The sequence below is a fragment of the Rhinopithecus roxellana genome, chromosome 8, assembly GCF_007565055.1.
Source record: "Rhinopithecus roxellana isolate Shanxi Qingling chromosome 8, ASM756505v1, whole genome shotgun sequence".
In the NCBI taxonomy this organism is placed as follows: Eukaryota; Metazoa; Chordata; class Mammalia; order Primates; family Cercopithecidae; genus Rhinopithecus; species Rhinopithecus roxellana.
Window position 1 is genome coordinate 60,637,507 of NC_044556.1, and position 27,605 is coordinate 60,665,111.

The following is a 27,605-nucleotide window of genomic DNA, read 5'->3' on the forward strand; positions in this document are numbered from 1 at the left end:
ACTGCTTTTCATTCCTCTGTTTCCCTTTTATACTTTCTACTGAATTATTCATTTTTTAATACACCATTTTACTTTATTTTTTTCTGATTACCACATGGATTATGATGTACATAGCACAGATTTTTTACCTACTTAGAGTTCTTTGTTGGTTTTTTTTTCCTTGTAACTATATAGGTCCCTTTATCCTCATCTTGTGTATGTTATAGTTTTCATATGTATTTTGTCTGCATACATTGAAAACTGTACCAAACAAGGTTATAATTTTTGTTTTCAACAGTCAACCATATTTTAAAGAGCTTAAGAGGAGAACAATAGTTTATTGTATTTACTCAGTTGTGGTCTATTATAGCATGTAAGCGTGTTTTGATTAAATTGTGAATTACCATTTTGATTATAAGGTATCCATTTTCCTCAACTATATTTAATAGATGTTTTAAATCAGCTAAGGTAGGGGCATATTCAGTAAAACTCAGCAGTTAGTTTGCTGTGTTGATTTAGATGGAAAATACTGCTTTTGTTTTTTTTTTTTTTCCCCCACTGTGGTAATTTGGACTCTTTAATTCAAGTGCCCAATAAAGATTTTTATTTCTATGACATGTTTTAGCTATATTTACAATTAGAGATTTTCTTAGTTTGTGTTTATTATCAGAATTTCCATTTAAAAATACTTTTTAACAAGCCACTTATGATTTATATGATAATATAGTTTCTTTTGGTGTTTTAAAAAATTCTAAAAGTAATAAGATTTGCATAGTGCCCATACTTTTGGATTCACTGTTTTTCCACATAAAGTCCATGTTTGTATTTTTCAGTAAATATCTATTCTAAAATAAACTAGGCATTTTTTATTTAGGCATCGTAAACAATTGAATTCCTCTTTACTCCATCACTTAGGATTCCTATCTGAAGCATGATAGTAGGAGAGCCCTCTCCTGATAACGGTAGATCTGTACTACAAGTATGCTAGTAAGGAACCCTACTAAAAACAGCTACTTTGAAGAAATAATGTACTTCTTTGGTAAGTATTAGGTATGTTTAAATATACACTAGTATGAAAAAGTTTTCCTAGGTATGGTTTTTTAAAAAAGGAACAAAAATGGACTGTTTTCTACAAATCACAGTGTAGATTTTACAAGAGTTAAAGTCAAAATATGTTTGAAGCAAAAATAATTTTAGACATGGTTATTTCTAGCTGGTACAAATTATTCCCAAGTGACACAAATGATTACTGAAATTTATTCAGCAAATATTTAGCATCTATTCTATGTCAGGCTTTGTTCTTAGCACCTGGGCTATGTCTGTGGAAAGGATAAAGTCCCTGCTGTCAGTGAGCTCATGTAGAGACAGAAAATAAAGGGAAATTAAATGTAATAATTTCAAATAGTGATAAATGATATTAAGACTGTTAAATAGAATAATGGGATAGAGAGTATATGTGTGTGTTGTGGGGTAAAAGGGAGGTATATTTTCAGTTGGAGAGTCAAAGAAGCTCCCCTGAGAAGGTGACACTTGAGCTGAGACCTAAATGAACAGTCGGAGCCCACCATGCAGAAATGTTGCAAAGAGCCCTCTAAGTAGTGGGGATATCAGATGCAAAGTCACTCAACTGATAATGAGCTTGTCCTATTTGAAGAAAAGGAAGTGACAGATGTGACTGGAACCTAGTGAATGGTGGGAGAAGTGGTATGAAATGAGGATAAAGAGGAAGACTGGTGCCAGTTTGTTAATTTAAAGGTTATAAATGACCTTTGGATTTTATGACTTAAAGGCAACACAGATCAAAAACAACTTAGTGTCAAGCTGAATGTCAACTCTTTTTTTTTAACCTTGGACATTTTATTCTAGCTTAATATTTTACCAATGTGTAATGGGTTGATTGATTGATTAACTTAGGAACCACACAGATGTTCTTTGCCAAACATATTTATTTATTGTGGTAATGTCTGAGGAGTTTTATACCAGCTAATAAAGTGATTTATTTGAGGAAGAAGGTGAATGAGTATAACATATGTGACAGTTTTTAGCTGTTTAAAAAACAAACTTTATATTTTATTTAAATGTTATTCTAACATTTTAGGAGATTTATACATTCTTGGTTATGCTTTCTTAGCAAGAAAGTTCTAAATTATTTTTTTCTCGTTAACTTTTCTCAATTACTCCATTTGAAGAGAATTTTGATTTTTTTAACTACCACATTAGTAAAATACTTACATTGGGATTCTACCTCTACTGAGCATCTATCTCTAATTAAGGTATTGTCAAAAAAAAGAAAAGTTAAGTGAATGTCACTTTTTTCCATTAATGGCTGAGTTCCCAGAATGATTCACATTTTAGCCTATGATATCATCCTTATTTAAGTATTTAGACAGACAAATAAACACAGAAATAGCAGCGTCAAATGAAAAGGGAAGTAGAAACAATTCAAAAGGGTAACAGGCTCATTGGAATTTTAAAGTGAGTGTTGTATTTTTGATATTTTGATTTAGAACTTCACCGTGATTTTAGTGACAGTTTGACTACAATTTGGGGTTTCATTTTGTCTGACAATGACTATTTGGAAAACATCTACTCTCATTTTCAGGGATTCTGGCAGGAGGAAGGTTTGAATGCTTTCTGCCTTCTCTCCCCTTCTAATTCCAATTTATCTACCTTTCTAGAGCCACACAGCTTCTGGGGTCAGAAGGCATATGGGGTTGTGGGATAATTTGTGCTCTGTAGGAGTCCTACTATAGAGTTGGTGCAAGATTTTATCTTTTCTGCACGCGTTGAGAGCCTGGATAAAGAGCGATGAAGGAAAAGCTCAGTCTGCAAAAATCTGCCCTCCTCACAGGTTTATGTCATAAAATGTAATTCTCAGACAATAATGCAATATTAATTAGAATTCCAAAAATATTTTTTAAGGATAATTATTTGAAAGTAGTTTAAAGTTTACTAAATGTTTTGATAAATTTATTGGATAATCAGGAACAATAGATGCCTGAGAATAGCTAGGACAAGTGAAAACACAGACTAGTAGTCATGATGGTAAGGAGAGGGGAACTTACACAACTTCAGAATATGCTCTAAAACCGCTATGATGTGATTAATGTGATACTAACTTAATAGATAAATAGATTAGTGGAACAAAATAGAGCCTTTCTCAACTAAAGCTATTCAGCTGAATCACAAGACATAGAAAATTATTTGAGTGACTGTTCCCCTGCCCACCGCATATATGATATAGAACTGGCACCATTCTAGATGTGTTGGAGGGAAGTCAGTTCATTATCTATAACGTATGTCTTAGGGCTGAATTCTCTCACAGAAATCAGGTTTAGAGAGACTAGATAATGCAGAACTATAAAATATGTGGCAAAGATAAAATTTCACTGTTTGCTGAGAAGGGTGTCTTCCTCCTTCCCTCCCTTTCTCTCTCTATTTTAATAGCACAAGCACAATTGGCTATCCCATGGAATAAAATGAATTTGAATCCTTAGGTTACTCCATGTATGAAATTCCCCCAAAATTCAAGGCTTAGGTATTAAAATGAAAACAAAAATCTTAAAAGAAAATCTGGGCTTTTACATATAAAAAAAAAAGTATGGGGCCAGGCACGGTGGCTCACACCTGTAATCCCAGCACTTTGGGAGGCCGAGGCGGGCGGATAACAAGGTCAGGAGATCAAGACCATCCTGGCTAACACGGTGAAACCCCGTCTCTACTAAAAATACAAAAATTTAGCCGGGCATGGTGGCGGGCACCTGTAGTACCAGCTACTCAGGAGGCTGAGTCAGGAGAATGGCGCGAACCCGGGAGGCGGAGCTTGCAGTGAGCCGAGATCGCGCCACTGCATTCCAACCTGTGTGACAGGGCGAGAATCCGTCTCAAAAAAAAACGTATGGATTGGCAGGAGCTTCTTAAGCAAATCTGGAGACCCATAAATTTGATTTTTTAAAAAAAAAGGCATTATATCAAATGTGGAGTATTTTATCCAGTTTTTTAAAAAAAAACCTTAAATACATAATAATATCAATATTCAAAATAGACTTGGAAGAAAATGCCTGAAATAAATGTAACAAATATTTGTCAATAATAGACAAGGTACTCTTTTAAACAAGAAAAAAATTGAAACCACAATAGGAAAAAATATAGCAAATGGTATCAGTCAGCAATTCCACTTATGTGGAGTTATAGAACAGACAAAAGAAATCAATATTGATAGACTCACTCAGTAGTTGCCTGGGAAGTTTACGGGAGTTGCTTGTGAAGGGGCATGATGGAATTTTCCAAGGAAAAAGAATGTTCTATATATCACTGTGGAGATGGTGGTTGCCTTGTAAAAGGTAATTGAACTGTACACCTAAAATGTGTGTAGTTCAATATAGTTTATATATGTAAATTATACCTCAATAAAGTTGGTTTTAAAACTTCAATTGATACTCTTAAATGGTAACATTTTAATGTATGTTAGCACCTACTGCTACTAGTGCTGTGGGCAAAAGGACATTTTGTACCTTTCCTGCAGGAAGGTGAATTTTTACAACTTTTATGGAAGCAACTTTGAGACATCTATTAAGACAAAAATTGTACCTTTTAATCCAACCTGTTTCTTCACTGTTTTCCATAGGAATAAAAGTTCTAGTACATAAAAACATGTATGCATATGTTTAATGAAGCATTGTTCTTAGTGACTAAAAACTGGGTACCAAATTAATTCCCATTATTAGAGGAATGGCTGATTAAGTTGTAGAATATCCTTATCATAGGATATAATATAGCCATTAAAAGGGTAAGTTAGAACTATATCTGATGAAAGGATTTCCATGAGCTATTGTTGAAGGAAAAAAGAATGATGCACATAATAGAATCAGATAGACTATTTTATTTTTGAAAAGCTAATAGTGCTCCAAGAAATAGCCTGTAAATATCATGTTTTTATGTATAAGAATAACATTGAAGGATATATTTCAGATCATTTACACAGTTTACTGAAAGTAAAGGACAAGATTTGTGAGGGAGTTGGAGAGAAGAGGAGGAATGGAGAGATGAGTAAAAAATGAATGAGATTTACATTAAAAACATCTAAACAATGTGTATATATATATAATTTCATATTTTAAAAATTTTATGTGTCTGCATAAACTTAGGGAAACATTTAAGTTTTTATGCACTGATTTTCAGAGGTATTCATCGTATCCATTTAAATTTTAGAAAACGTTACGAAGTAATGTTTGTATGATTCTATTTGAGTAAATAAAAGATCCCCTGTATATGAATTTTTGTTAAATTTTAGTCAGCGCAACTTTCTTGTTTCCAGATTTTTTTTCAGTTTCTCTGAGAAACATTCCAAATATAACCTTCTTGATGCCCAAGCTCCTTAAGTGGATGTCTATTTTGGGGTGATATGATCAATATTGAAAAATGGTGTAATTCTGTTCCCTTCCAGTACCACCCACTAGTCCTAAAGATTGTATGCATCCCAAGGCCAATGACAATTGAATATTTCTAGCTCCTTGGATATGCTGAGGTTCTACTTGGGTTTTTCACTAGAGAAGAAGTACAAAAGCACGTTCAGGTCTCACCTGTTGTCTTTTAACCCTCTATTTTTGTTTTTCAATTTAGCTGCACATTTCATGCTTTTACTTTACTAACTTTGGTGGGTGACAGTATATAGCTAAATTTGAGATGGCAAAGTGGTGGAGGTATTGGTTTGGGAAGAATCCTGTGTCGGGTTCATCAAAGGGAAATATTGTCATTGGTTTAGAGTTCTTTCAAATTACTATAGGCACTTTTGTCACTGGCGGTGTTTTCTTTGGCACTCTGTTTTCTCATCATTACGTGAGGAGAAAGCAGGGCATGCCAAGGGATAAGCATTATCTTCTGTGCAACTCTTCTGTTTTTCATGTTTGGAAAACATTTATTCTCTGTGTTTATCTTATATATCCCCCGTGCCTCTCTGTGTTTGTCCACAGAAATCTCTAAGATTTTTTCTTGTTCCCCTTTCATTTACATCTACCAACATAGTGCTTGAATACAGGACCCCCTTTACTCCGTTACAGTTTAGAATATCTTGATGGTGTGTGTGCCTGTACACATATGTGTGTGTATTTTTTTTTAACCAACATAGTATCCCAGAGCATGAATATACAATGAATGGATTAAGATTCACTGGTACTGTAACTGTTCTACCTCTTAAAAGATGGAGGGAGTAGGTAAAGATTATATGAACTGGCATTAGTAAATTTTAATGGATTAAATGTAAGTATAGGATAATTAATACAGTATACATGGGAGTAGTTTTAATATGCATTTAACTTATAAAACTTAGAGGAAATTGAAATCATTTATTCAAAACACTAATATTTTGAGAATTAAAGCATCAATTTTCATATTCCCTTTTCCTTTCTTTTCTTTTTTTGGGGGCGGTTGTTAAACAGATCATATACTCCTATGAAAGGAGGACTGTCCAATGTATGGTTTGACAGATTTAAAATAAGCAATGACTGCCCAGAACACCTTGAATCAATTGATGTCATGTGTCAAGTGCTTACTGATTTGATTGATGAAGAAGTAAAAAGTGGCATCAAGAAGAACAGGATATTAATAGGTAAGACCTTTAAATGTTGGTAATTTATAGTTGTTCACTTTTGTCTAATTCTATACATCAAATCTTACTTGGAACATTATTTAGAAGCACTTACATATCTATGAATTTAATGCATTTAATTCATTACATAACTATGAATTTAATGCATTCATAGTTTCAGAAAAACTTTACATATTGAGGATTTCAAAGATATTAGAATTATAAACAACAGCACATGAAACTTTAATTGATTTTCTTTTTAAATAATAACAGATTTTGAGAATCTTGTGGCAGTTAAAATTTTTTTTCTAGTTTAATTTTCAGTTAAGAGATTATCCATTTCAGTTAAGAGATTATCCATTTCAATTTTTAAAACATTTTACTTCAGTTACCTTAAGTCTTGTGAATATATTTAAACAACTATTGCCATTATTAACATATACAGTCAGAATATACTATTAAATTTATGAAAATTATAATCTTCAGAGTTAATCTCACAAGAATAAAGTATTTATAAATTTTTGTTAGACTTGTCTTTAGCAAGCCCTGTTCCTAAGGGAATATAAGTAGCTTTATATAAGCTCTTTATTCTGCTTAATACCTTTTTCTGTTTCTGTACTTAGCATATGCATAAATTATTAAAATCTCTGTTTTTCTAATACACACAAAAGTGAGATGGGGCGTGTAGAATATGAATAGTACACGACATATTTTGGTGAAAGGATTTTATTTCCATCTGTAACTATTTAACTTATAATGGGTTATATTTAATGATGGAATTAAAAAGCAAATTAAATATTTCCATTATGTTCTAAATAACTTTAAAATGCACATTGAAATTCTTTATAGATAGAATTTGGGTAAACTAATAAACTTTCTTTGTGTTTATTGAAGTACTGAACTATCTGTTGAGTCAGGAGAGACAACATGATATAATGGATAAAATCTATTCTATTCCGTGTTGGTGTTAGTTTCCACTTTGTTGAAAGCAGCAAGGCCTCTAGCACCAGTAATATCACTTTTCTGGTCCTTAGTTTCCTCGTTATGTTTAACTCTGTATTTCTATGTTTCTATGCTTAACGATGTATAACTCTAATAGAGAGAAACATGGAGCAGTATAGGAGGACTAGGAAGAGCATAGGGAAGGGATGCCTAACTTAGTCTAGGGGATTATGAAGTATTTTTTAAGTCCCCACTATGTGCCACACAGTATTATAGATGTTCACAGGGACATGCAGATAAATAAAACAGGATCTATCTGCCTTACATATTTCTTACAACCTGAAATGGCCAATAAGATTCTTAAAATGGTAACTGTAATGCCAGCCAGGCTGTGATGAGTGCTCTAATGTGGTATAACTAATAGCTTTTCAAAGCACATGATAGTGTATATTTCTTTTATTTCCCAGGACCTATCACAATGCCTGGCACAGAGCAAATACTCAGGAAATCTATAATGAATAGCATTACCCAATCAGTAAATTGTCGATTAGTACCATAGGAATTCAGAGGAAGAAGTAGTCATATGCATTTAGGGCTATAAGAGAAAGATTTAATAGAAAGATGGCAGTGGCATTTAAGATGCAGTGGCATTTAAGATGCACAGATTATTAAAATTTTAACTATTATAGTGTAGAAGTCTAGGTATAGGGAATGTACATTAAAATAGAAGTAGACAAAGTAATGCTTTTTGTTTTTGTCTGTCTGGACATTAGTTGGCTGTAACAAAGTTTGCGTCTAACTAGAAAGTACCTGTTGACTCAGATAGCCACAGTAAGAGACTAGAACATGATGAAATAATGGTGACAAAAATGAGTTCAAATCTGCAATCCACCACTTCCTAATTGGCTCACCACTTATTACCTACACTTAACTTTTGCTACCTAATCAGTAAAGTGGAAATAATAATATAATATCTGTTTACTGAGAGATGAATAAAATATTTGGTTTATTCTAGTCTCTCAGTAAATACTCTGTTCAGTTTTTATCCTTTATGTTGTAGGTATAATAACATGTAATAATTGGTAAAGGATCATTAAATAATGTCTTCAAGTCATAGTTAATTAGAATTATACTTTGAAAAACTAATTTGGTAGAAGGGGTAAGTAAAAGGAGGAGAAGTCTGACATGGAGAAACCAGTATAATATAATGAAAATCTGAAGTGGTGTGGTGGCAATAGGAAAATAAAAGATTAGGATAAGAAATTGCCTTAAAAAATAAAATTAGTCTTCGTAAGCAAAAAAAAAAAAAAAAAAAAATAGATAAAAGGAGAAAATACTCTGAGTAGTACTCTTAATGAGTGTGTATTGAAGAGTTTATCACACTGAATGGTAACTGCTGTCCATTTGTCTCTTGCCCCATCCTCTCTCTTCCTTTCCCAGATCTATTACTTTATCTAGTTCATCTTTGAGTACTAGAGATACTGTGGATTTTCTGCAGTATATTACGTTTTTAAAAATCCTAGTACAACAATATCAAATCTTTTAAAAATTGTAATTTAATTTTAAGTTCCAGGATACATGTGCAGGATGTGCAGGTTTGTTACATAGGTAAACGTGTCATGGTGGTTTGCTGTACCTGTCAACCCATCACCTAGGTATTAAGCCCTGTATTCATTAGCTGTTTATCCTGACGCTCTCCCTCTCACCGCCTCCCTGATAGTCCCCAGTGTGTGTTGTTTGCCTCTCTGTGTCCATGTGTTCTCATGGTATAGCTTCCAACATTAAGTGTTTGATTTTCTGTTCCTGTGTTAGTTGGCTGAGGATAATGGCTTCCAGCTCCATCTTTGTCCCTGCAAAGGACATGATCCTGTTCCTTTTTATGTCTACATAGTATTCTATGGAGTATATGTACCACATTTTCTTAACCCAGTCTATCATTGATGGGCATTTGGATTGATTCCATGTCTACTATTGTGAATAGTGCTGCAATGGACATATGTGTGCATGTACCTTTATAATACAATGATTTATATTCCTTTGGGTATATACCCAGTAATGAAATTCCTGGGTCAAATGGTATTTCCGATTCTAGGTCTTTGAGGAATTGCCGCACTGTTTTCCACAATGGTTGAACTAATTTACATTTTCACCAGCAGTGTAAAAGTGTTCCTGTTTCTCCACAGCCTCACAAGCATCTTAAAAATTCAAAATACAAAAATTCTTGAATTTTTATTAATTGCCACACTGACTGGTGTGAGATGCCATCTCATTGTGATTTTGATTTGCATCTCTCTAAGTGATGTTGAGCTTTTTTTCATGTTTTTTGGCTGTATAAGTGTCTGCTTTTGAGAAATGTCTGAAGAGTCATTTATGACACACCCACAGCCAATATCATACTGAATGGACAAAAGCTGGAAGCATTCCCCTTGAAATCCAGCACAAGATAAGGATGCTGTCTCTCACCACTTCTATTCAACATAGTATTGGAAGTTCTGGCCGGGGCAATCAGGCAAGAAAAAGAAAGCGTATTCAAATAGGAAGAGAAGAAGTCAAACTGTATCTGTTTGCAAGTGACATGATCCAATATCTAGAAAACTCCATCGTTTCAGCCCCAAAGCTTCTTAAGTGGATAAGCAACTTTAGCAAAGTCTCAGGATACAAAATCAATGTGCAAAAATCACAAGCATTCCTATACACCAACAATAGGCAAGCAGAGAGCTAAATCATGAATGAACTCTCATGCACAATTGCTACAAAGAGAATAAAATTAGGAATACAAAGGACCTCCTCAAAGAGAACTACAAACCACTGCTCAAGGAACTAAGAGAGGACATAAACAAATGGGAAAAAACATTCTACGCTCATGGATAGGAAGAATCAATATTGTGAAGTGGCCATACAACTCAAAGTAATTTATAGATTCAATGCTGTGCCCATTAAACTACCATTGACATTCTTCACAGAATTAGAAAAAAACTGCTTTAAAATTGGAACCAAAAAAGAGCCCATATAGCCAAGATAGTCCTAAGCAAAAAGGACAAAGGTGGAGTCATCATGCTACCCAACTTCAAACTATACTACAAGGCCACAGTTACCAAAACAGCATGGTACTGGTACAAAAACAGACATATAGACCAATGGAACAGAATAGAGATCTCAGAAATAAGACCGCACATCTACAACCATCTGATCTTCAACAAACCTGACAAAAACAAGCAGTGGGGAAAGGATTCCCTGTTTAATAAATGGGGCTGGGTAAACTGGTTAGCCATATGCAGAAAATAGAAACTGGACCGCTTCCTTACACCTTATACAAAAACTAACTCAAGATGGAATAAAGATTGAAATCTAAAACCCAAAATTATGAAAATACTAGAAGTAAATCTAGGCAGTACCATTCACAACATAGACAAGGGCAAAGATTTTATGACGAAAGTGTCAAAAGGAATCGCAACAAAAGCAGAAGTTGACAAATGGTATCTAACTAAACTAAAGAGCTTCTGCACAGCAAAAGAAACTATCATCAGAGTGAACAGACAACCTACAGAATGGGAGAAAATTTTTGTAATCTATCCATCTGACAAAGGTCTAATATCCAGAATCTACAAGGAACTTAAACAAATTTACAAGAAAAAAAAGAAAACAAACAAACAAAAAAAACATTAAAAAGTGAGCAAAGTACATGAACAGACACTTCTCAAAGCAGAAACAAATCTTAAATGAAGTTAAACACACACATAAAAACAGTAGTAGGAGAGGTTACCTGTTTGAGCACCTATATTTTCTTAGAGGGAATCATGTCTTACCAGCCAGATCGCTCATAAACCTCAAAAAAAGTCAGCTGGGAGAAAAATATAACACAAGACTTGATTTTGCAATGTCTGTAAGCCCCCCAAACCCCAAACTTGGAGCTCACTGAATGAAGAGAATTTGTTTTTCCATTGTTTTCTTCTTGAGAAAAAGATGTATTTTGAAAATCAGTGCCTTTGATATCTTTTCAAAGTCTGACAATGTGATTGATTAAATCAAGTCTCTTGTTGAATTTTTCTAATGCTCCAGGGTAGTTGTCTGATTGACAGTATATACGGAGATATTTCAAAGTTCATTGTAGAAAAGCCAGCAGAAATGACAAGTCAATAATAGGCACCAAAAAAGAAAAAAAAAAAGCTATTATTAAAAATTTTAAGTAGAATAGCTTATACTTGTAATATATATGCGTATATGTACATATTATGTATGTTATATATAATCCAGTTTTAATGGGTGATATAAAAACTATCAGAAATAGTTTTTATAGTTTAGAATTACAATTTTTAACGTATAAAAACTTTACAGTATTTAAGATTTTGTCATGACTACACATTTGATATATTGTTTCTCATAATGGAAATGAAATTACATAAAAGTTATTAAACAGTTATGAAAATAAATTTAACATTCACTTAAATATCTATTGCTGTTTCTTTTGGGTCTTCCAGAATGGTTTTTTTCTTATTCTTTACCTTGATTTTAAGGGAATTCAAGAAGATATCCATGTTTATAAAATCTAAGTTGACCATTTCTCCCCTTTTCATTCTAATGTGTGAGTTTACAGCCCAGAAATAGGTTGCTAAAGCTATGTTTTAATATTACGTGAATGCACAAAAGATGGTAAGTAAAATTAGAAGTGAACTAATTTCAAACATTTCCTGTGATATAGTTGGTGAAGTTGAAAAAAAACTACATACATATATTTTTCCTGGTTCCCATACCCCACCAACACAAACTTGAGCTTTTCATCAGATACAGAGGTTATTCTGTTTGTGTTTTTAAATGCATTTGTCTACTTACACATGATATATAACTGTTCAAAGTATATATATAATAATATATGTGGCAACAGAAGGTCTGTACGTGAACATATGAATGATGATTTAATTAAGCAGTTCTCTTCCCCATTTATTTCTCGATACCAAGTAGTATGCGTACTCCAAAGTATGGTCATTCAGTGAAAAAAAGTATTTAGTATTTCCTTCTGCTAATGAGTCGGAGGTACTAATATATGTGTGAGTCCCTCAATTACCCTGTGCAAGATAAATTATTTTAGATATGATTAGGGTATCCTAAGTTAGAAACTCCTCTTTCATATCTTTTTTATGAGGTGAAATGAGATACTATACAGACAAGAAGTATTATTCTGTTCATGAATAATCAAACTTTCACTCAATTTTAATATTTTAGTCTATGGAAAAAAATTTTATAACACTTCTTTTTAAAATGGGAAAAATTGTGCAAGTAAGTATGATCAAACCTCTCTTAAAGCTGGTTAATACTGACCTTTTTTTTTCTTTTTTGGAGACGGAGTCTTGCTCTGTTGCCTGCCCAAGGTGGAGTGCGATGGCAAGATCTCTGCTCACTGCAACCTCCGCCTCCTGGGTTCAAGCAATTCTCCTGTCACAGCCTCCCGAGTAGCTGGGACTACAGGCGCACACCACTACGCCCAGCTAATTTTTTTTTGAGATGGAGTCTCACTCTGTCTCCCAGGCTGGAGTGCAGTGGTGTGATCTCCGCTCACTGCAAGTTCCATCTCCCGGGTTCACGCCATTCTCCTGCCTTGGCCTCATGAATAGCTGGGACTACAGGCGCCCGCCACCTATGCCCGGCTAATTTTTTGTATTTTCGTGGAGATGGGGTTTCACCATGTTGCCCAGGCTGGTCTCAAATATAAGGTCCATCTGAAGGAAAATAGCAAATTTCACTGGCCTCAGACAGAGAAGGAGCCATCATCTTTCGTCACAAGGTCAATGCCACACACTTTCATCCCAAGGATATTAGACACCTGGACAGCTAGCTGCTTCCTTTGTTCACTCAGTGAGCACATTATCCCCACACCACCTAGTGAGCAGTTGCTTTGCATCCTTCCATCTATTGAACAGCATAACATGGTGCCAACCATACAGCCTCCCATGACAATGGAACAACATATATCCTGTCGATGAAACTCTTCTAGCTTCTGAAATGGATACAGAGCTTCATGATGATTAAGATGGCTTAGATCAGCCAAATAAATGGTGCTTATCTCGAGCCAAGAAAACAGCTTTACCTCTGTGACCTCATGTATTCTTCACTACCATTGGTAACTCCAGTACTTCTGCTTCATCAATCATTTTAGCAAAATTTTTATAGCCATCATAAGAAAAAGTGTCTGACAGAGGAACACCATAGCCAGCCAACTCTTGAAATGCCCACGACTTATTAGCACATTTCAGGATGGCTTGAGATCAGTTCATCAACTGGCATTCCACCTTCTCTAGATGGTGTGAGACATTGATATCACCCAAGGGGTTGGTACTCTCACTGCCACCACGTGGGGTAAGCAGTTGATCCGTAGACCTAGTTTCTTTGCTGGATTGTTGACACCACCTCATGCATCACCACAGCCCTAAAGTCTTCTCACAGCATTTGGCCTTCAGTGCTCACAAGATCTTTTTTGGGGGTAGTGTTCCTGATGCCATGATCTGTCAAAAACCACAACTTGGCAGCCGAAAGAACTACACATCTTGATCTGCTTGCTCTTCCTTGCCTGGATTATTTCCTCTTGAGTATAGTTTATCACTTGATTATGGAAGATATTATAAAGAATAGAGGAACAGCCAGATGAAGAGATGTATATGGCAAGGTCTAGAAGGTCCTGAAGACTGTCTCCCTGGAGTTGCCTCCTGGCACAAAGAGGCAGTCCACTAACCTTGAATCTCTGGATTTTCTTAAGGTCTGGGAGCCAATATGAATTTTGAATCTAAGTTTATTTCACTTTAAAGCCAACAGTTTTTACATTTAGCTGAACATTTTTAAGATTCTTAATACGTATTATCAAATTCCTTTCACAAAAAAATTGTACCTTTAGTAGAATTAGAACCTTATTACATTGAATAATATGGTCTTGAAAAAATTTTTCTCAGGCCGGGCGCGGTGGCTCACGCCTGTAATCCCAGCAGTTTAGGAGGCCGAGGCGGGCAGATTATGAGGTCAGGAGATCGAAACCATCCTGGCTAACATCCTAGTAAAACCTCGTCTGTACTAAAGAATACAAAAAATTAGCTGGACGTAGTGGCAAGTGCCTATAAGCCTAGGCAGGAGGCAGGAGAATTGCGTGAACCCAGGAGGTGGAGGTTGCAGTCAGCCAAGATTGCACCACTGCACTCCAGCCTGGGGGACAGAGCAAGACTCCGTCTGAAAAAAAAAAAAGAAAAAATTTTTCTCAAGTACACAGGAAGTGGTAACTAATTTTAATTTGTGCTTAATTTGTTGTTTTCAATTCCATTATAGTTTGACATAAAAGACTTTAAAAAAAAAAAGACTTTTTATAATTTCTTTGAAATAATTTATGAGTTTAAGTTTTCTCATTAGAACGTGAGTGAATATAAAATAAATTTTCTACTGGTTTTTCTAGTGTTGCTTTTTTTTTTTACGCTGAATTATTTGACTCATCTGGGGTTTATTTTTGTTTCTAGCATATAATGAGAGACTATTTTCTGAAGTACCAAGAGAACCTTGTTAAAATACAGTCTTACTTATAATTCTAAAGCAACAATTGTATGGTCAGTGTTTTATTAAGCCTTTTTTGAATTTATGAAAATAAAATTTCTTTTTGGAAGATATGTTGACTATTATGAAATTATAAAATCTGAGATTTATTAATTTCATATTGTAATATATAATATACCAGATTAAAGTGGAGGTAAAAGCATTTTTTGTGAGATAAGCTAATTAATGTCTATAAAGCGTCTTTTTTCTACATTGAGATACAGAAAGAGACAGCAGAAGTGCAAATACAGTCATGTTTGTTTTTGTTAACTGTATAGCTCTTTAACCAGCCAGTGAAAATAAATCTTCACTAAGTTTTATGGAATTATACACATGCCACAAAACGCACATGTTTCTTGAACTCTTATACTGTGACAAAACATTAGTCCTGTTACCCCACTTTCCATGTGCAGGATTCTTCATATACATTAGTTATTGATTCATAGAGCAAATAGTATTCAAGTCTTTTGTTGCAGTTTTTTGTTGCGGTTGTTGTTTATCTTAGTGATCCAGCTGAACTTCTCATATATGTATTCCCTGAGTTAGAAACATCATAATTACAAATGCCCTTAAGCTGACAACATACAACGTAGTTAAGAACTTGGGCTCTAGACTCAGAGTGCTGAGTTCTAGTCCTATATTCCCCAGTTTGTAGGTGTCCAGTCTCGTTATTCTCTGTGTCTTGGATGGTAGTAATAATACCTACCTTTTAGAGTTGTGAAAGTTGAACTAGTCAGTTTGTGTGAAATACTTAACAAATGTGTCTGACATGTAATGTTGAAAAAGTTTTCTTGCTGTTATTATTTACTTCATACCACCCATCCTATGGGCACCTAGATAGCAAAAGGCCACACTGGAACAGTGGTACTACTTGGAGACTTACAGATAGCTCAGTTGTTTCTTCCCTACCAGCTGCTTGCTTTTTCCTCAGTGGTATATGAGCTGTGTTTCCCTCTTTGTTTTTCATTGCTCCTAGATTATTTAAACAAGAGTTACTGTTTGGTGTTTTTCTACTAGCATTTATACTTTTGTACAGTGTCTATTAGGATACGTTTAAGTTGTTAAATCAGATTTAAGTGCTATTCAAAACATTTTAATGAAGGAGGGATTCCGTGGGAAATAAAAGAAAAAATGCATTTGAGATTCCAAACAATTTTTATTAAGCACACACAACCCATAGGAATAAAGTTAGGTAATTTTTTTTTTTGAAACAGGGTCTTGCTGTGTTGCCCAGGCTGAAGTGCAATGGTGTGGTCATAGCTCACTGCAATCTAAACTCCTGGACTCAGCGATCTTCCTGCATCAGCTTCTCGAGTTGCTAGGACGATAGGCACATACCACCATATCTGGCTGTTTTTTTTATTTGTTTGTTTTATGTAGAGATGGGGTTTCTCCGTGTTGCCCAGGCTGGTTTCAAACTCCTGATCTCAAGTGATTTTCTGCTTCAGTCTCCCAGAGTGTTGGTATTACACCTGTGAGCCACCATGCCTGGCCCAGGCTAGGTTTCTTTTAAAAAATAATTATAATGGGAAAAACTAGCAAAATGTCAGATTGGAAAAGAAACATGAAGGTAATAGGTTCAAAAGTTGTTACCCTTATTCATTTTGTTTAATAATCTGTTCAGATTTCTGATTTAATATAAGACAGTATGTCCTAATGGGACCCAATCTCTGAGAGTGTAGTTGTATTTGTGTAACTTTATAAACAAAACTACTCTCCATATCTGATGTCGATAGCAGCCCATTCTTTCTTTGTGGTTTTATTTGATTAGTGGTATTTTGTTATGTTGAACTCAGTTTTAGAAACAATTTTTTTTTTCACCTTTTCTAGGTAGTGTGTCTAGCTTGGACAGGTCAAAAATGATACTTCTCACATTTTATTTTCAAATTGTCAGTAACATTTTAAGTGTTGGAGTATAAAAGAAACAGAAATTTACAGTCTAGTAAGACAGATATGGATCTGAAAGTATTCTAATACCATACAGGTATTATTGAAGAACAATGTAGAAGGTATAGTGTAAGCAGCAAGGAGAAAAGTAAATCTTTCTGGGAGTTGGGAACTGCTTTGTTGAAGTGACAACTGAGTCTTAAAGAATAATTGAGAATGTGACTGGTAAACAGAGAGACATGTTCAGGAAAGAAAGCAAAGAACACGTTAAATCCTTCCAGAAAATGGTTTGATGTACATCCCCAATCCTAGTATCATTAAATTATATACATGGAGTGAATGATGTGATCAAATGGGCATTTTAGAAAGATTATGCTGACAACTCTGGAGGGCCAACTCGTCAGTGTGAAGGTCAGAAAAACAGCAAGAAAGCAAATTCAATAGATCTAGTAGAATGATGAAATGCTAAACTGACAGACTATTTTAATGAGTAAAACTGCATTTAAAATTTTAATCATCTGTGGGGTTTAGCTATAAAAATTTTTTGTTTTCTAAGTTTTCTGCAATGGATATGCACTGCTTTCTTAATAGAAAAAAATGATAAACTTTGTTTAGATAGGAAGAACTCAGCAAAAGGTTCATTACAGAGGATGTTCAATTAAAGGGGGTTCCTTGGAGACATTCATGGATCCTCACTCTGTACATTAGGAATATAAGAAAAATGTTGATTTTTTAAAAATTTATTTTCGTGTATTTATGCTTCATATGATTCTACCAGACATTAAGATCAAACATAGGGAAAACAGGCAATAAAATATTGACTTTTAAATTACTTTTCGAAAGTTGGCAATATAGTCATTGACAGAACCAGGATTCAAATTCTGTATTCTGAGAAAATAATTAATAATAGATTATCCTGCCTTCTTCTGGCTTTATTAACATATTAGAAGTGTCCAGTGTGCAGAATATAAGCATTTTATTGTCAGTACATTCTCCATCAGTATTAAAGCCTGTCTTGAACTCTTCATTTCCTTCTAGTTTGTTTCTGTATAAGACAGGAAACTGGAGAAAGGTATATCATTTTTCCCTTGTGTACTATTATCCTTAGAAAGTACATATGGTAGAGATAACCTTAAATTAATTGGCATCTTTATTGCACTGGATAGTTTTAAAATTGCCATTATATGTCAGTGTTTTATATTTAGGTAATGTTTTAAGTTCTGAAGTTGTTTTTATATACATTAGATCTCTTGGGCTTTGCAGTAGGTAAAATAGGATATAATTATTTTCATTTCAGAGGTGAAGAAACTAAAATTCAAAGTGATTCCTGGCTAATGTAGAGTTGGGACTAGAACCCAGGTCCCCATAATACCTTCCTTTATTGGCCACTAGGTGGTGATAATTTGTTGTTAAGAGAAAATACTGATATAATTTAGGCTTAACTTAGATCTAGGAAGTATAGAACCTGACAAATGATATGAACAGATTTATCAGAAATGTGATAATATGAGCATATTATCAAAATTTTGAAGCCGAGAGAATCAAGTGCTTCTGGAACTACACTTGAGTAATTTACGTGGATGATCTAAATATCCATCATGATGGGAATGGTTAAGGGAATGATGGCCCATTAATAGAATTGAATATTATGTAACCATTAAGTACTATATGTATACACACATAAAAGGCACTCAGTAAGTATGTGTTCAATTAAAAATTATAACATTTTGTAATTCTGTAGAATTTCAAATTAGTATTACATGAAAAAAAATAAGATAAAATTGAACATGTAGAGTTAAACTGTTAAAATGAAATTTAAGAGAACATGTTAAAATTATTTTTTACAAGAAACATTTTGTACAATGGGTGTACATTAATTTTGCAGTAAGATTAAATATAAAAATAAATGAAGGAATAGTTAGAATTCCCAAGATGAGGTCTAGCATCCAAATTTCCAGCCTGCCTTTTTCTGAATTTGTACGTTTTCTCTGTAGCCCAGCTGGGAGCTAAAACTTCAGAATGATAGCATTCTTCTACTTTCTTTGAGCATATATGTATTTTAATTAAACATTTTATATTTCTTCAACAACTAGTAGGACTTTAAAGGCTCTGGATTGTTGTTCTAACAGTTTTCCATAGAGGAAAATATTTTGTTTATCCCACAAGTTTTGTATGAGAGGAGATATACAAATAAATATATTAGTCATAATTTCTGTATTCCCAAATCTGAATAATAGTTATAATAGTACACCAATTAAATGGAAGAACTGTTGAAATTTAGAATGGTAATGGACTTTGTTCCATGTTTAAAGCTCTTTTTAGTTGATAGCACACTTTAATTGTAAGTGGATTTTTTTAAGGATTTTACTTTCAGATTGATTATCTTAATGTTCCCAATATAGTCTTTTTATAGATTGTTTCTGTTTTATTTTATATAAAGAGTTCATAAAGCCAGGTTTATTATTTTTTAACATGTTTTATTCAGCTTGTTAATCTTAAGTGTATGTTGAAATGTTAACTCTTGACATTTTAAATACTTTGCCAGCAACCGTAAATACCCGTTATAACCATTACCTACAATGGATTTACTATTTTGGTATTTACTTATTGAACAGTAGATTTTATATCATTTTTTAGACTCTTAGGTGGAAAATTGAATTCAAATAACTAGTTCTTTGTGTTAAATTTTCTTCTATTAGGAAAAAATACACAAAGTCCCTTTTCACAGTAGTGTTGTATGCTAAAGGTCATTGTATTGTCAAAGACGGCTAGTGAGGAGTTACAGATTACCTCACAAAATCATAAATGGGAAAGGGACTTAGATTAAATTTTAAAATAATAATATTTCAATGAGTATATTTTTCTTCATTGTAACTTATGAGAATTGAACATGAAGTTAAATCAGGATGCGTTTATGTGTATTCATAATGACATTTTATGTGTGGGTAAATGTTTTCTCTTTTTTTTTTTTTTTTTTTTTAAAGTTGTTACCATCAAAGGGCTCTGAAACTACATAAAGTGATTACATTCCCTGGTCAACAAAAATGAAGTGTTTGTCACTTCATATGTAAAATTTTCTTGATAGGTATGCTTTTAAAATCTTTTTAATGTAAGTTTTTGCCTACTAATCTTTTATTTACATTTTTTCTTTTAATGATCTTTATCTTAGCTTCAAAATTATCTATGAAATACTAATTTTATTTTTGCTTCATTTGTAAATTTTGACGCTTTTTTCAATCATTCGTACAGCTTAGATGATCTAGAACTATGGTAGCCACTAGCTACATGTGGCTCTTTAGTAAAAATTAGATAAAATGTAGAATTTGGTTCCTTGGTCACACTAGCATATTTCAAATATTAATTAGTTATATTTGGCAGACACATAATTCAAGCTCCTGAATTTCTCAGAAAAAATAATAAATTTGCTCCTGCAGCCTTGGTATCTATCGCATGTAGATTTTTCTGTAAGTCGTGACCATATTTTAACTTTTGGTTTTTACCCATTATATTTAATTTTGAATTATTTGCCACACAGCTGTGATTATCAGACATCTGATTTATGGCATAAGAGATTTTAAAAATCAGACATATGCAGTGAGATTTTTGTTAGTGGGTCTGGGATTGGGTCTAAAATTTTTATTTTTAAGAGGTCAGATTAGGAATGATGGGCCTGGAGCACACTAATTATTCATTCCTAGATTTCCTAGGATTTTTTAAGCTTTACTTTTATATCAAATTAAATTACCAAAAACTTAACATTTTCTGATGATAAATTTGTCTCCTTGCAGAGATATTGTTATTGACTTACAGTTACATTAAGTTCTTTTGTTTAATAAGTATAAACACTTTCTGTGTGCCAGACACTGTTGTAAGCATAAAGTGATACATTAGTGAATAAAACACAAAAATCCCGGCTCCCATAATCTTTAAATTCTAGTGAAAGTTAAGTCTTTATGTCCCAGAATTTTATGAAAAGAATCAGCAACAGAAGCTGCTGTATGTAGAATGTCTGATTTTGAATTTTTATGTTTAATAAAGATCCATTTAATAAATTCCATTGAGGAATTCAATGCTAAGAAAAATTTCTAGTGTGACTTGTTATGATTCCTTCTGTTAAAGAATATTGCCTTGCTACAGAGAAACTGTTAAATGCCCAGTTGCACAGGTAATTACTGCCCCCACCCTAACATCATGGTCTATAAGTCTCTTTTTTTGTTCTCTGTGTCTCACTCTTTGTGCTCAAATCCCATCTCTTCCTCTCTCACATTCTCTTCTATTTTAGAGATGTAGTTTTATTGTTAACAGTGTATTTGATTTTAAGCAACCCTGAAATTCCTTTGTAAGTAAATGGGCTGTAAAGAACAGAAGGGGAGATTGGAAGAGATGAAGGAAGTGAGTGTTTGCTGAGATTTATTTTGTGAACTTTTAGGAAAGCTAGAATTGTGGTTCTGACAGATAGGAATTCTTAAGCTGAATATGGATTTCTGTATTTACAGTAACTGTACATTTTTAAAGCTCTCACAATTTTAGTTTTTATAACTGATTAAGTATTTGTATTTAAAAGGTTGATGGAAACTCTAAAGATTAGTCCATCTGTCTTGTTTTATTATAAATGAAATCCAGCATTTTAAATAATTTACACAAAGACATTCAGCTAGGGAGTATCACAGGCAGGACTAGAACTAAAGTTTCCTTAATGTTGTCTCTTTGATAAGCTTAAGACATGGTTTCTAAAAATTCAGTTAAATTTTTATTGAGTTACTGCTATGTGCAAAGCACTATACTCACCACTGGGCATGTAAAGTTGAAACTGACTCATTAGTATGTGTGCACCACAGAGACACTTTGTTCAACTAATCATAAGCACTTAATGAAAATTAGATTATTGAAGAAAAGCTGTTTCTTACTCTTATGGGTTTCAAAATCTAAATAATTTATACTCAATAAATTAGATCAATAAGAATTTTATTTCAAAATGTCTTGGCTTTACAACCCTCATGATGTTATTACAGAGAAAACTTCATAAGCAGAGAGAAATCTATAGCTAGAATTGTGGCAAAAACCAATAAAGAGTTGAGAATTCTTTCTGTGTACTTAGAATAAATGTTTACCAGAAATACTAATTTTGTATATTTACATAAGCTGTTCATATCTAAATGGGACATGTCAAAGATTTAATGCACAAATTCGTGGATAATGTAGCCCAGTAGCTTTTAACCTTTTGGAGAATCTAATGTACATTTGCAAATTTTACATACAGTGTTAAGATGCTTATGCTTTTTTCTCCCCCACCAAGCTCATTTATGAACTTCTAATTAGATGTATCTGCATCTGGAGTTATTGGGGGTATTTTGAAAGAGCCTTTCAGGTGGCTCTTGTCCATGGTGAGCTACTGCTACGATGAGACCTTATTATTTCTTGCTGGTATGTTGAAAATCGCAGATAACTTTTATTCATTATTTACTTAGTGTGCCTTTTTAAAAAATCTAAACTTTTCCAGACTGGTGATCCTCTCTCGGGTATTTGTGTTCTGAGTCCAAAATAATATTACCTGCCTATTCCAGATAAAGTAGTCCTGTTATAACAAATATCAAGGGATGGTAGAAAGTATATTAAACTCTGTTGCAAAAGATCTGAATTCCGAAATTACTATTAATAGCTTTATATCTAAAATAATGTGTACCTAATCTTGGGCCTCAATTCCCTCCATGAATAAAAGATTATTATAGTAAATTCAAATTTATGGTCTCTTAAGAGCTCAGCTTTACAGTTTGTTAAGTGAAATACAGCAGTAGACTCGAAATTAGGAGATTTGAATTCTACATCAAAGTATATTTTTGTGTTTCTATGAGTGTGTGGCTACATGATTAACATTCTATATTTTCTCATGGAACATAATGAGATGTCATTTAGCTTTCTCTCAAGCTTAGGAATGTTACACTGAGTCACTGACTTGTCAGGCCTGGAATCACCATTCTCTCTGCTGCCGTCACCTCATACACCTATCTCCATATTCTGTGTTGGATGTGTTTCCTCATCAAAGTTCCCCTGAACAGGAAGGTCTGTGTGTTTTAATCTGCGTATGTCCAGTGACTGGCATAGAGTTGGTACATTAAAGAGACAATAACAGTTTGACTAATTTTTTTTTTCAAACTTTGGTTTTAAAAACTACATATAGGCATACATGTTTCATTTTTATTATACCACCGTAAGTTAGTTTCCAAAATAATATTGTAATCCAAAAATGTGTTAACTAGCTCCTCAAATTTTTTTTATCATTCTTCTTAATTCAGAATTCTCTAAGCATCTGTTATATAGCAGACACCAGAAACATAACTCCTCATGGAGCTCACAGCTTAGCAAGTAAGACAGAAAGGTGCAAATTATTAATTATAGTTGCAGTGTGAGGGTTTCTGTAGGTATGAACAAAATATAAGTAGATATTGAGAATTTAAGTAATGCTTGTAATATGACTCATTTTGAATTACGATAGATATTTTACTTGGTAAACATGATATATTTGTGTAATCCTAGCTCGTTGTAGAGCACAGCTCTCTTTACTGGTGGTGACATAGAGGGAACAGGGTTATTTACGCATCTCAGGCTTTTGTCTATGAAACTTACAGTAGGCAAAATTTGTTTTTAGCATTCTCTTTCAAGGTCTCCAAATATTTCAAAAATATGGAAAATTGTTATATATCGTATCCTAAATTATTATTTTATGTATTCTCTTTTTTCTGTAAGTGTGTTTTTGCTTTTAGGAGGATTCTCTATGGGAGGATGCATGGCAATGCATTTAGCATATAGAAATCATCAAGATGTTGCAGGAGTATTTGCTCTTTCTAGTTTTCTGAATAAAGCATCTGCTGTTTACCAGGTAAGTTCCAGATTTTTAAAAAAAAATGAAATATATACATGTTGAAACTGAATCAAAATCAGTAATAAAACTGTAAAACACATACAGTTGATATGAATTGAGCATTCCTGGAATTCGTCTACAGATGAGTCATAGTGATTAAATTCCAGCTGATCATTAATGTTTTGGAAATCCTCTGTACAAGAAATATTGTTAAGCAAAGTGTCAAGGAGGAAAGGATAATTATGGCTGTGGTTGTGGAGGAGCATATATGTAAATTTTATACATATTAAAACTGCATGATGGTTATAGCTGGGTTTACTTATTGCATCATGAACATAATCAAAACAAAAATCAATTACATAGCTCATACTTATTATGCAGCAATATCCTCATCTATGAATTTGATGGAGCTTCAATTATAATATTACAGCTTCAGTACCAGAAGTGGAAACAATAAAGCAGATACACAATAGAGAACTACAATGTAATTGTCCCCTTAATTGTACCTTAGCTCTGTACTCCTCCCTCCTTTCACACTGTGAAGAGGTCTGTCTGCCCAAGTCACTTAGTTTCTTCAGGAAATGCTTTGGCCATTTTTAAGATGTCCTCTGTAGAATAAATGTAAGTGACACACAGTTACAAATTGAATGGTGTCAGGAACCAGCTAAGTCCCCAGGCCTGGCCCACCTACGTATACCTCAGATAGCACTCCCTCTGTCTTTTTTTTCCCATTAGTTATTGAAGCCTTGGTAAAAGTGGAATTTTCCTGCTCTCTCTGATTTCTAAGAATGATCTTAAATGGAATTTCTTAAACTTTTCTGTCTTTATATCTTCTTCTCTAGGCTCTTCAGAAGAGTAATGGTGTACTTCCTGAATTATTTCAGTGTCATGGTACTGCAGATGAATTAGTTCTTCATTCTTGGGCAGAAGAGACAAACTCAATGTTAAAATCTCTAGGAGTGACCACGAAGTTTCATAGTTTTCCAGATGTTTACCATGAGCTGAGCAAACCTGAGTTAGACAAATTGAAGTTATGGATTCTTACAAAACTGCCAAGAGAAATGGAAAAACAACAATGAATGAATCAAGAGTGTTTGGTTAATATACATGTAATGTCTTTGTGAAAAGTGATTTTTACTGCCAAATTATAATGATAATTAAAATATTAAGAAATAACAATTTCCTGACTTTTTATTATTAAAATGCTTATCACTGTAGAGAGTAGCTAATCTTACTAATGAAAAACAATAGACAAACATCTGTGCATAATTTTTCAGGCACAATTCTGTAAATATTTGGAAACCTTTTAAGTATTTAAACCTTTAAATTTTTGAAATAAAGTATTCTAAACTAATATAAATAAGGACAATAAAAAAATGAAAGGGCTTAGCATAGTGTTATTTTATCTTTTCTCCAACTTTATTTAAATTACCTTTCCAAAGATATTTGTGTTTATGTAATTTTCCACAGAATAACATTAATACTCTATGTTTATAAAGCGATTTCACATTATCTTATTTGATCATCACAAGAGCTTTGAAGTAAGCTGAGAACTTGTTACTGGTATTCAATAATAGCAATAGAGGGGTTAAAGATTTTCCCACAGCCTTCGGGTCAAGACAAGAAATTCAGGTCTCCTAATTCTCAGTGGAGCTCTCTGTTAATCCAAATTGCTGCTCTGCTTTAGGTCTCAATTTCATCTGTAAAATGATACTAATAGTACTTACCCCATTGGATTTTTGTTGAGATTTAAATAATAGCAAATACATAATAAACACTCAGTAAAAATTAACCATAAGGAGAGTCATGATCTGGTTCCAGGAATACATTGTTAGATGACTGAAAAATGAAATTGTATTACTTCAAAGAAAATACTATAAATAATAACATTTTCATATGTTAGTTGGTTCTCATGCATACATAATCTTATTTGAGCCTCATAACTGTTTAATAAAATATACATTATCCCTATTTTATAAATAGAATCATACAATACCTGCCTGTTTTCATTCAACAAAATTATCCTGAGATTTTTCCATGTTGTGTACATCAATAGTTCATCTATTTTATTGCCCAGTAATATTCCATTGTGTGGATGTATCACTATTTGTTTGCACATTCACCACTGACAGATACTTAAATTGCTTCCAGTGTGAGGCTGTTATAAATAAAGCTGCTATGAATATTTGTGTAAAAGTCTCTGCATCGACCTATGTTATTTTTCTTTGGTGAATAAGTAGGAGTAGAATGGCTGGGTTATATTTCAGGCATACATATAACCTTCCAAGAAATAGCCAACTCTTTGAGAAAATAGTTGTGCCATTTTACATTCTAGCAGCAGTGTATGAGAGTATTACTGCCTCAGATCCTTGCCAACACTCATTATGACTCCTTTAATTTTATCCATTCAGTAAGTATATGGTAGTAATATATTGTGGCTTAATTTACATTTTCTAAATGAATATGTTAATTTTTATATACTGATTAACAGTGTCTCAGCACTGTTTGGTGAAACAACTATCCTCCATGGAAATATTTTTGCGCCTTTGTCAAAATTCAGCTAGATCTTGCCTTTGTGAATCTGTTTCTGGGTTCTGTCTTCCATTCCATTGATTTATGTATCCATCCTTCAACCAGCACCACATAGTCTTAATTACTTTAAGTCTTGAAATCAGGTAGAGTAAGTCCTCTCAGGTTTTTTTTTTTTTTTTTTAAGATAGCTTTTGACTATTTTTGTTCCTTCCCTTTCCACATAAATTTTAAAACAACCTTGTCTGTATCTACAAAAAAAAAAATCTTGCTGAGGTTTTGATAGGAATTATTTTAAACCTGTATATCAATTTGGGGAGAATTTGCATCCTTACTATGTTGAATCTTCCAATCCACAAACATGATAATGTTACTCCACTTATTTAGATACTTGATTTCTTTTATCAGCGTTTTTGAGGCTTTCTCCATACAAGTTCTGTACCTATTTTGTTAGATTTATACGCATGTTTTATTTTGTGATTGATTATAAGTGGTTTGTGTTATTTTCAGTTTCCAAGTGCCCTTTGCTACCATATTGAATCACAATTTTTATATGTTGGTCTTGATCTTATAGAGCTCATTCGTTAATTTCAGGAGTTTTTCTGTAGATTTTTAGGAGTGTCTGCAAAGAGTGTTACGTCATCTACAAACTGAAACAGTGTTATTTCTGCCTTTCCAAATATATGCCTTTTATTTTCTTTTATTTACTTATTACACTGGCTAGAACTTCTATTACTATGCTGAACAAGAGTGGTGAAAGCAGACATCCTTGTCTTGTTCCCAGCCTTAGGAGAAAGCACTCAGCATTCCGTCTTACATCATTAAATATGTTAGCTGTAGTGTTTTAATAGATGTCCATTATCAAATTGATGATGTTCCTCTCTGTTCCTGCTTTTCTGAGAGTTGTTACAATGAATGTCTGTTGAATTTTGTCAAATGATTTTCTTGCAACAATTAATGTATTTGTGATTTTTCTTCTTCAGTCTGTTACTGTCATGCTCAATTTTGGTATATTGAGTCGGCTTTGCATTCCTGAAATAAACTCCCTTGGTTATATTGTATAATTATTTTTATATATTGCTGAATTGTATTCACTAATACTTTGTTAAGGATGTTTGTGTCTATGTTCATGAAAGATTTTAGTCTGTAGTTTTTGCTTGTTTTGTACTATCTTTGTCTGATTTTGATATCAGGACAATATTAGCTTCATAAAATAAATTGGGTGGTATTTTCTCCTGTTTTCTGAGAGAAATTATATAG

At 33.3% G+C, this 27,605-nt stretch overlaps 1 protein-coding gene and 1 pseudogene across 2 annotated transcripts in view; one reads left to right on the forward strand and one right to left on the reverse strand.

The window, feature by feature from the left end:
* LYPLAL1 (lysophospholipase like 1) overlaps nt 1-26,010 on the forward strand; it is a 39,400-nt gene extending 13,390 nt beyond the window's left edge. Inside the window, exons 3-5 of one of the 2 annotated variants that reach the window (XM_010366692.2) lie at nt 6,417-6,586; nt 23,719-23,834; nt 24,659-26,003. In XM_010366692.2, the coding sequence (XP_010364994.1) occupies nt 6,417-6,586; nt 23,719-23,834; nt 24,659-24,895 (523 nt within the window). In that variant the 3' untranslated portion in view covers nt 24,896-26,003. Of the gene's footprint in view, nt 1-6,416; nt 6,587-23,718; nt 23,835-24,658 lie in introns of both variants that reach the window. The other variant, XM_010366693.2, reaches the window with a different exon arrangement.
* On the reverse strand, nt 13,251-17,643 carry LOC115899141 (annotated as a pseudogene).
* Nucleotides 26,011-27,605: the final 1,595 nt, after the last annotated feature.